Below are 11,579 nucleotides of genomic sequence, written 5' to 3'. Positions count from 1 at the left end.
GTTCGAGCGGTTAGTTGCTTACTTACATTGCTGCACTCCCTGAAACCACTTGGAATGCACACCCCAATTGTTTATGATGCATTTTTATTTAAAATCCATATTGGAATTTTGTTTTATTTTCAAAACAGTGGAGTTGGCAGAGTAGTGGATACAACAGAAAAGTAAACAAAAAACTACAACTTTGAGGGTCAATTAAATCAAAGGGCTGCTAACTAGTTGAGGTATTTGGTGTACGTCATGGCTTGATGTATTCATATTTTTTTCTCTTTCCATTCCATTAATCTCACCAAAGCAATCAAGATTTTGGCTGAATGAGAATTGGTGATATGGCAAAGAAATAAGATTCCTTTCATAAAATATCAGCTGGGTCTCCATGGCCCAAATTGGAAGGAACCTAGATGAACTATTTGCTGCAGTCAGAAATAAGAGAAGATGGAGGGGGAAATGGGTGCCAAACTGAGAAACAAGGAGTTGAGTGGTTCCCAGACCAGCCCTTTAGTTACTTTTTAAAACAACCTTGAAAAGATATCATGGCTTCCTTCAGCCGACTGTAGCCTTTTGGACATTTACCTACCTGGTCTGCCCACCTTCCTCTGAAGCATGCCTTTGAGTCACAGTATCTTTGAGGTATCTTCATAATTAATTTTTCATAATTTGGGGTATTTTCATAATGTATTAACTCCTTACTATCCCAAAGTCGTAAAAAGCTGTTTCTGGCCAATAAGCTAACTAAGATTTCAGGTTGCGCTAATTCTACCAATATGTATATACAGTCCTTCCTGGGAATCCATAAGGGATTGGCTCCAGACACCCTCCCAGTACCAAAATCCAGGGAAGCTCAAGTCCCTTATGTGGCATAGTAATTGCATATAACCCAGCCCATCCTCCTGTAACTTTAAATCATCTCTGGATGATTTATAATACTTAATACAATGTAAATGTAGTGTAAATAGTTCTTAAACTGTATTGTTTAGGGAATGATGACCGAAACAAGAAGAAAAAAAAAGTCTATGCATGTTCAGTACAGAATTGATCATGGTATATTGCTATGTAAATAGTTGTTAACTGTATTGTTTGGGGAGTAATGACAAGAAAAATTAGTAGTGATGAACCATCATGGACCTACTTACATAGCACATAAGCAAGGCTCAAGGCAACCAATGCTCAAACAGCCCGAGTAGAGGGAGCCTGAGGATCCGAGCAGTGGGGGGAAACCACAGCAGCATGTGCCTACACATCATTTCATTCACATGGATTCGGCATATGCTTAATATGCAGCAAATTCTAGTTTTGCTTCTGGATCCTTCCAGAATTTTTTTTTTCCTTCAAATATTTTCTATTCATCATTGGTTGAATCTGTGGATGCGGAACCCATGGATGACGAAAGCTGACTGAAATCCCAAACAACTCAAATAAGGTATGCTCCAGAGCCCTTCCTGCAGGAACCATGCATTTGGCCATATGTGCACCCTGGCTGGGAAGGGTCCTCTGGGCACTTCTCTGACTCCTGTCCAGTGCTTAGATCCCCTCTTCAACATTCCAGAGCAGAGGATTTTCTGTTCCTGCTTTCCCTTCTCCTATGATAGAGAGCTCCTGGTGTATGTAGGCCAATTACCTTTGAACAATTGATCACTGCCAGAAAAATTTTCCCAGTGCCTCCACCCTGCCCTTCTAACCACTTCTCTAGAACACACTCTGGTGGTTCTTGGTATACTGCATATTGAATAAATGCAGGGGATTTTTATGATGATTGTATTTTTCAGCAACATCTGTTTGTTTATTTGTTAGGTGGTTAAAACACACCCCTTCCCTCCCCTTCTTATGAAAAATCGTGAACCTTGATGTTTTAGATACCAAAGAAGAAAAACAGTTTATTTTGGCATTATCTCTTAGATTTCTTCATGATTACAAATATGTGAATTTAGGTCAACTGATGTTTTTTAACTTCAATGCTTTGACATTCATCCTCACAAAATAACTTTTCAAATATGCATACATATGCAATATCAAAAGGGAAAATGTTCGCCATGGTTCCTTGATGTGATAGGACTAGATACATTTGGTTTTCTTTGTACCTTTTTTGTGTTTTTCACATTTTCTACAGGGAAATAATTTCATCAGAAAACAAAAACAAATATCTCCTTTGCAAACATTTTCCTTTTCTTTATAAGTGAAATTATGAAGTTACACCTTATGAATCACAAAAAAATGCACATAAAGTTTATTCCCTTGCCAAGCTTCGTGAAAAGAAAGATCATCTTGGTATCTGTCCATTCCCCCTACTTTTCCATGGGATGCATCAAGACACTTGCACATAGTAGGTGCTTAATCCACAGATATTTAATTTTTTTCACTGAAATTAAGCACTTTGTATAAACTTCATAAAGCATTTGTTTAAAAAGACCTGATCAGATATCACCCTTTCTAATATATACATTCTCAGGATTTAGCATTTTTTAAGTTGGCTACTTGTCGTTTTACCAGAAAATTTTTACAGGGGAGTGGTATAAAGTTGGGGACTACATCTGCCTGCCCTTGTCTCCCCTGTACCCCCTTCCCAAAGCTCTATAAAGTCACAATCTTAAATTCTGGTCAATTAAATGTTCTGTTTGTCACTCCCAGTCAGGCCAATTTAGCCCCGACCCATCATCCATGTTCTCTTTTCTTCTTTCATTGGTTACTGGTGGAATTTCCAACAGCCTGGTTCCCTTTGGCAAATGAATTTATGTGAATGAGAAATAAACTTCCATTGGATTAAGCTGCTGAGATTAACAGAAGTTAATGTTAATGCTAACCAAAAAAAGTCATTTAACTCCTAGAAAATATTGAAAAATGTTTGACCATAAAAATTGAAGGAAGAGGAGCTAATGCAAGACATTTATCTTCTTTCCTGAAATTGAGCATTTTGTACAACATGATATTTACATCCACATCCCAACTTAGAAGTCAAGAAAAATAAAAAATAAGAAAATCAGGTAGCATTTATTGTCTGACTGCATTTCAAAGATACCCAAATCATTGATTGAAAATGAAAAGGTTAGTTATTCAATGTTTTCAGGTATAAAGTGTCAAATAATGTTTCCAACAAGGTTCCCCCTTTTCCCCCAATGGTTGCAAAGCCACTGAAATCTCAGTGATCTCAGTCAATCTCATCAATTTATGTGAAAATAATATGGGTCCCCCCTGCTGAATAGTCTCCAAGAATATCTGGTTATACCTATTAATTAGATGTAGGCAGAAAGCTCTAATGGGAGCAACGTGATATTGGTTGCCAGACTGTGTCTGAAATTCCTGCCTGTCCATAATGGCAGGACACAGCATGTAGCTAAGTGGGGGCTGAAGAGTGGGTTCAATGTAAGGATCAGAAATGCACTTAGTCAGCCCTGGACATTGTTGCTGCTTTTCATGTTGATATTTCGACTTTCTGTGCATATCTTTTGTCTATTATATAAGAATAACTTCTTGTAGAAATAGTTAACTGCAATCGACAATTTTAGCAATGATAGTATTACAGGTGGTCATTTATATAGAATACCTCTGACAAATGTCAAAGTGTTAAACAGAAAGTTTAAGAAAGTTAAAGCATTCTTTGTTACATCTGTAAGTTTTTAAAAGGACTGCCTGAAATTTTTATTTAACATTTACATTAATGTGCAAAATTTAATATTTGGATTTTTTTTGAAAGAGAGAGAGAGAGAGAGAGAGAATTTTAATATCTATTTATGTTTTTAGTTCTCAGCCGACACAACATCTTTGTTTGTATGTGGTGCTGAGGATCAAATCCGGGCCGCACGCATGCCAGTCGAGCGCGCTACCACTTGAGCCACATCCCCAGCCCATTTGTCTGGATTTTTGAAAAAAAAAAAAGTTTGTAGATGGACATCATGCCTTTATTGTATTTGTTCATTTTTATGTGGAGCTAAGGATGGAACCCAGTACCTCATGCATATTAGCTCTGCCACTGAACTATAGCCCCAGCCCCATTTGTCTAGATTTTAACTTTTAAATACACAAAGAAAGGATCTTGAAGCTTCCAGTTTTCCCTGTTTGAAAATTTTTGCTTGATAAAATGTCATTTGTCTTAGGTCAGGTGATTTAACAAACTAGCATCAGCTGGGTGGCTTATAAACCACAGAACTTTATTCCTCCAGTTCTGGAGGTTGGAAGCCTGACATCAGGGTGCCATCATGGTTGGGTTCAGGGAGGGCCCTCTTCCTCTTCCACATTGCCACTTCTCCCCCATATCCTCAAATGACGGAAGAGAGCTCTCTGGAGTCCCTGTTGGAAGAGTACCAATCTTGCTCCTGAGGGTTCCACCCTCATGGACTAATCATCCCCCAGAGGTCCCGCCTCCTAACACTGTCACATTGGGGGTTAGGATTTCAACAGATGAATTGGGGGAGATACAAATATTCAAACCATCCCACTGGCCAATACACAGGAGCCCTCCTTTCTTGCTTTTTTCTAATGAATAACTGCTTAATCCTAATGTTTGTTGGGTTGGGTTGGGTCTCACATTTATCCCTTCCTTCCTCATACCCAAGCAACCTCACCCATAGACTATAGAGACAGCCTTAAAGATTTTGTTTATGAATCAATACATTTTTCATTGTATAAATGATATATGTTCACTGTAGACACTTTAGAGAAATCAGGGAAGCAAAGGAGAAGACAAAAATTAGTGTCTTAAGTCCCACCGCTTTTAAATAATGAATTACATTTTGGTATATATACAGATGTGTGCATAGATAGATAAATAGGTATGGCTGTGTGTGTATGTATGTTTTAATGGAAACATGTTGTGATACTAGTTTGTAATTAACTGCATATCATAAATATTTGTTCATATCAACAAAGAAATTTGAACAACTTTGCTATTATTAGCTATGTAGTTCTCTGTTCTATGGATTGGATGGTATTTATTTATTCAACCTTCTATTATTGAATATCTAAGCTATTTCTAATCTTTTACAAGTGTGTGTGTGTTTTACATCTTTTATAAGCATGCTTTTTATAAGCACCTTTGTAATTGCATTAATAACATACATTATTATTTTGTAAGATAAATTCATAAAACTAGAATTATAATTTCAATGCCTATATGCATTTTTTTAGAGTATTTGATAATGGGCCAAATGCAATGTGGTGATCCCTTATTGGCAGAGGACATGTTTTAAGATATTCTTCGTATGTCTGAAACCACACATAGTACTGATCCCTATAAGTATTTTTCCTGTATATAATCCCAATGATAAAGTTTAATTTGTTAAGTAGACAAAGTAAGAGATTAACAACTATAATAAATAATAAAATAGAACAAATAATAAAATAGAATTAAATAACAATACACTGTACTAAAAGTTATTTAAAACTTATAAATTGTTTATTCCTGGAACTTTCCATGAAATATTTTTGGGCTCCAATTGACTGCAGGCAACTGAACCCTCTGAAAGTGAAACTGGATAAGGGGGACTACTGTATAACTTCTTAATCTGTATCTTGATGTCCAGTGTTTCTTTTCTCCAATTTTTCTTGTTCAGCACTACCAGTTTGTAAAGGAGAACTCTAATAATATTACCTCCAAGATCAAAACTTTCTAGTGTTAAGATTCTCAGCCTAACTCTGAGGTCCCAGTAATTTGGGCCCAATCTACATTTCCATACGCATCTCTTGCTAGACTATCCTGGTTAGGCTATGCCATGCCATTGCTCTGCTGATACCACCCAGAACATGCTTGACCTCCACCCTACCTACACCCACTCTTCTGTAATCTCAGAGCCATGTGTACATATGTCACTTCTGGCACTTATGATATTATCTTCTATGGCTTATGGCTTTTATGTACCAGTCTCTTCTCCCTTACTACACTACAAGTGCTTGTAATGCTGAGACCAAGCCTTCTTCATTCCCCACATCTCCTGCAGTAGAAGTGTACCCATCAGAATTCACTCAGCTATGATGCAGTAAAAAACAGCCCTCTTGTCTCAGAGGCTGCAAACAAGATCCTCATGCTACACATCCATCTCAGGTCAGCAGGGGCCTCTGTTCCCTGACCTCCTCACTCTGGAATTGAAGAGTGAATCCACTGAAACTAACATGGCAGCATGGGGAACAGAACACTGGAGGGTCTCACATTGGCACTTAATTATTTTCTATGTGAAAGTGGCATTTCTGCCCCTGGTCCATTGGCCAAAATTAGTCCTATGGACCCACTAGAGAAGGAACAGCAAAAAATAGTAATCACTCCATGTTACTGAGAGGAGAGAAGAATCTTACAAAGGGAACATGAAGTCTGCCACAGTAGCTATTATGGTGCTCTGCTTATAATGGACCATCAATAGACAGAAGTTAAAACAATGAGCAAATAAATGAATCTGCAAGGAATTATAAAAATAAAACAACGCTGCCTAAAATAGAATGTTTATTTTTCAAATAACTTTTATTTTTATAAATAGGAGAATATCAACACAAGCACATATTGATTTTCCTATTAAGTATAAATTTGTGTACAGAGGAGTAGGAGTGTAGATCAGTGTTAGAGAGCTAGCAACAACAACAACACAAAAGATGAATGTGTTATGGAATAGAGATACATGTTGTTCTCTATCTAAAGAGAGAAGGATGGAACCAGGGAATTGTGAGAATACTGCATGATTTAGGAAGAAATAGGAACTGCACCATAGTCACAGGAAATAACCAGGTAGAAGAGTATCCAAAACTGCATTAGAAGATGATGGTAGTCTGATAGGAGGGGTGACTCAGTTGACTCAACTCCTAGAACCTATGACCTCAACTTCTCTTTTTTTTTTATTGCGAATAATAAGATCATCATCACCTTAGCAAGTTAAAGTTTTAAGTTTAGAGAATTAAATGAAACCCATACAGTTACTCTTTTTGAAGCAAACTTAAATGTGGGCCTCATAATAATTTTTAGAGCCACTACAAAATATTGTATATTTTTCACTTAAGAGAATGTGTCATATTAGGTTGGAGCTTTACTGAAAGGTTTTAAAAGACTGTCACTAAGTTTGAAACCAGCACTTAAATATTTGAGACAATTGGTTCGTGAAATGAATAGTTTGATTTATTAGTTGCATAATAGTGTTTAAATATTTGGGAAATGTGCTTAATCGACGTAAAAGCTTAATAAGCTGAACATTAAACAAAACTAAATAGTAGTAAGTGTTCTTACTATGCCAGTAGCCCCTGAGATGTTGAGGATCCTAGCAACTGACAAGATAGCTATTGTCCAGTAGGTTAATATACTGTACCTTGGAGCAAAAATGCATGATGTCTGGCTACTCCTATTGAAAAAAACAAAATCCACACTAATTTTCTTAGGAGGGAAACTCAGCTGTCACCATATGGATCACTTTTTGCAATTCACTGTCTTAACGAGTTAGGGTTCAATTTGTGCCTTGATTAAGTTTGATTCATAGGAAAATGTTTTCCTGTTTTTGCCGTTTTAGTAATAAGCCCAAGTTTGTTCCTTTTAAACACTTCCTAGGTCAAGCTTTCTAGAGAAGGTGGTTAAGAGGTGAGGGTTTTGGAGAAAGAATAATCCAAGCGACCTGAGTGACCATGGCTTCTAAGAAAGGTGAAAGATTAATAATCACTTTTATGTTGCACTGATGATGGCTGCTACACCTTCCCTCTCCCCACAAAGTGCATTAAAGTTGCTATGAAAACAAACAAGCAAGAAACCCAAGCACTTTCTATAGCTATCATGCAAGAGCAATTCAGAGTGCCAGATGATGCTGATGATTATGGAATATGTTAGTAATTCTTCCTTGCTCTGGACAGCAGCCGTTCAGTTATTTTTTTTCTGAAATAGATACTTCAACTTGACACTTGCCTGGCTGATCTAGGATGCTCTGAGTGTTCTTTGAGGTCTTAGGGGCTAATAATGCTCAGGGATTTAGTGTCCTGAAGAACTCTTTAATCCTCTGCTTCCTGAAGCCCATCATAAGCCACAGCCTTCTGTCACATCCCAGGAATTACAGGCAGTTTGAAGGCTCCACTGAGCAACCTTTCAGCTCCATCTTTGGGGGTCTTAGGAGTTACCACCTAGGATTCCTTCAGTCATTTTGACCAGTATGTACTTCCTTCTTGTCACTCTGGCTCAGGTCACGCTCTAGAGGATTTTCCTTTCTGAACAACAGCAGCAAAGCAAGCCACACCATGGGTGAGATCAACCAAAATGCTGTGGAAAAATACCTCGAGGAGAACCCTGCGTTTGCCAAGGAATACTTCGACAAAAAGCTGCGGGTGGAGGTCCTGGGAGAAATCTTCAAGAACAGCCGGGTGCCGGTCCAGGCCAGCATGTCGCTGCCCGAGCTGACGCAGGTGGAGGAGTCAGCTGTGTGCCTAGAGCTGCTGTGGTCCGTGCAGGAGGAGGGGAGCAGTGCTGAGCTGACGGCACACAAGGTCCTGCAGAGGATGGCCCAGCTGCTGCAGGCCGACCGCTGCAGTATGTTCATATGCCGTTCCCGCAATGGCACGCCTGAGATGGCCTCAAAGCTGCTGGACATCACCCCGACCTCCAAGTTTGAGGACAACTTTGTGGTCCCTGATAAAGAAGTTGTGTTTCCCCTGGATGTCGGGATTGTGGGTTGGGCTGCTCACACGAAGAAACCCCTTAATGTCCCAGATGTGAAAAAGGTAGGTGACCTTGGGGCTGGGGTTGTGGCTCAGTGGTAGAGGGCTTTCCTGGCATGTGTGAGGCGCTGGGTTCGATCCTCAGCACCACATAAAAATAAATAAATAAATAAAATAAAGGTAGTGTGTCCATCTACAACTAAAAGAAATCTGAAGAGAAAAGTTAGGTGACCTTCTGATAGTGGGGCAGAGGTCTTGGCAGGGTCAGAAGGAACCAGTGGCAGACAGATGGCACCACTCCAGTGCCACTGGTTTGGTGAAAACCTGGAAGAGTGGGCAATGGGAAAAGGGGAGCACACAGGCCCAGCCATGCCAAATCTAGCAAATAAAAATACGTTAACCAGTTAAACTTAAATTTCAGATGGCCAGTAATGTTTCTCAGTATGCCCTTGTGTGTTGGACACCTTATCAGACACGCCTGCCTGGGCCTGGAAGAGGTCTCCACCAGTTCCCTACCTCCTCATGGCTTTGAAGATTCTTTTTTGAACAACCCCGGGCAAGCAGGGCACCCCACTGGGGGATCAGCCAACATGCCCAATGCTCCCACACCTCTGATTCACAACCCTTAGAGGACAAGCAGTTCTTGGGGTTGGATCTGTCCATAAATCCATTCTTTCATCGATAGACCAAATGTGCCAAAAGAAAAAAATTACACCCTTTGAAATTTCAGATGTTTGATTTGGCTCATTACAAATGTGAATTTAGGAGATAGTTAAGTACAGTTTACCCTCCTCCCTCAATAACTCAGATCTATCAAGAATGAATGCCTATCATTAAATGGGACACTGGGACCACCCCCCCAAGACCAAAAGAACATTCTATTAATACAAGGCATTGTTATACCCCCTTATAAAAACAGAAAATTTAACTCTTCTTACCACTGCAATACATATTCATTTTAGAAAAATGGTAAAATATTAAACACCCAACACTTGGCAACATGAAACTTCCAGCATGGAGTTTCTCCTGGCACCCTGTCTCTGCACCCGAGCCCCACTGCTATGATTTCCTATTAACAAAAGGGGAGAAATGGATTACAACGGAGCAGAGGTGCCCAGGAGGGAGCAGCCCCTGAAATGCATTCTGTGCAGGGGTCCGTTGCCCGCAGGTGACCAGGGCAGCTGGAGACCAGGAGTATAATCCCCTCGGTGCCTCCTGAAGCTGATTACTGGAGGAGGCTGGCACAGGCCTGGGAGAAGTGGTTTGTCAAACATAAACAAACAATTGCAGGTCAGTCCTCAGGTGTAGGGGACTGCATCAGGCACTTAGCCCCCGCCCTCTCTTATAACCCTTCCTTCACGAAGTTGGAGCTGCTTGAAGTTTTCTTTTGAGGCTATGGCAGCTGCTTCCAGTGACTAAACAGATATGTGCCCTTAAGACAGGCTCCTCTTGACCCCAGCTCACAGGCTGTGTCCCCACACCCTGAGATTTTCTCATGGGAATATGCTTCTTCACAGTTTCCAACTGAGCCCACCTTCAGAATCACTAGAACATCAAATTTAAGAAGTTGACATTCAAGAATGTCTTTTCTGACTTTTTAAAGTACTGGGAACTGAACTCAAGTACCCTTTATGACTAAGCTACCTCTCCAGCCCCCTTTTTTTTTTAAATTTTTATTTTGAGAAAGCATCTTGCTAAGCTGCCCAGGCTGTCTTTGAACTTGCGATCTTCCTGCCTTAGCCCCCAGAATAATTGAGGCACCAATTATCTGGCTTTTCTGAGATTTTTTTTTTCTTTTTGAAGGCGGGGTGGGTAAATGATTTCTACTATAATACTTTAATGAGCTCAGGGCTCCACGTTGAGGAGAAAACAACAGAATAGAGCTGCTTAAAAGATGAAGCGGCACTGGCCTGTCACTGTCCATGATGGGCATTTCCACATGGACAGGGCAGTTCGGGGTGGGAGACGGGGCTGGGGAAATAGGCGTCTCCCTTCTCCTGATGACTCCTGCTGTTCTGGGTAGGACAGAGAAGTGTGCCCTACACCCTTCTGAACTCAGGGGAGAGCAAAAGATCTGATTTGCTTTCCATTTCTGTTTCCCCCCCCAGCATGGTGCTTTTCAACTGTCTGTTCTTCAAAATCAAACAGGTAGCTTAAAAAAATTATTGATGCCTGAGTCTCTTAGGTGATTACACAGGACTCTCAGGTTGGGACACAGACATTGCTTTTTTTTTTTAAAAAAAAAAAAAAGCTCCCTAGCTAATTCTAATAGGCAGCCCATGTTGAAAGCCACAGATTCATTGGGTGAGCAGACCCAGGAGGAGGAGTTGAATTTCAAATTAGCTGTGGAATATGAGAGATGGGAAGGGCTCAGCGATCTTTAGTCTAACTCTGTCTGCTCTGTGGCAAATAGACAGCTGAGGTCCCTGAGTTGTTTCTCCTCCATAGTCCATGGTACATGTCTGTGAATGAGACAGGCCAGAAAGGAATGAAGCTCCCTGAGTCTGAGGCTAGCACTCTCCTCTTACCCTGCATTTCGCCATGATTTTGCCTGCAGGAAAATCTACAACAGGAAAGCAGGTGGAAACCAATGTGTTAAGTGAAATTTCTGATACATTCATCACCTTTCTATTGCAACTTGACAATTTATAAAGCATTTTTTACATTCTTAATCTTTTTGATTCTGTCAAAGATGCTGTGCAGGAGATGGGGACCATTCATTGTATTTCCATCTGTGTAGTGGGAATCGGCTCAAGGTCAGGTAGGCAGGCTGTGTCAGGTTCAGAACAAAAACCAGGTCTTCAAGGCCTTCCTCTTTCTACCACACACGATTTTCATTCTGGTTAGCACCTAGACAAAGATGCGGAGCTGGGTACTCTCCACGTTGGGATCTTGAAGGTGGTAACAGGGACGCTATAATGGTGTAGGGCAAATGCTTTGGTGCAGAGCCAAGTCTGAGGTTTAGTAACTGTGTTATGGAT

The 11,579-nt window shown here is 40.2% G+C and overlaps 1 protein-coding gene across 1 annotated transcript in view; it reads left to right on the top strand.

Annotated features, from left to right (window-relative positions):
• The first annotated feature begins 8,181 nt into the window (after positions 1 to 8,181).
• The window catches only part of Pde6c (phosphodiesterase 6C), a 48,757-nt gene continuing 45,359 nt past the window's right edge, over positions 8,182 to 11,579 (top strand). The window contains exon 1 of the mRNA XM_027939977.3: positions 8,182 to 8,661. Coding sequence (XP_027795778.1) covers positions 8,182 to 8,661 — 480 coding nt within the window. The remainder of the gene's footprint in view (positions 8,662 to 11,579) is intronic.

Source organism: Marmota flaviventris, chromosome 4, assembly GCF_047511675.1.
Source record: "Marmota flaviventris isolate mMarFla1 chromosome 4, mMarFla1.hap1, whole genome shotgun sequence".
In the NCBI taxonomy this organism is placed as follows: domain Eukaryota; kingdom Metazoa; phylum Chordata; class Mammalia; order Rodentia; family Sciuridae; genus Marmota; species Marmota flaviventris.
This window is presented reverse-complemented; position numbering and strand designations above follow the sequence as displayed.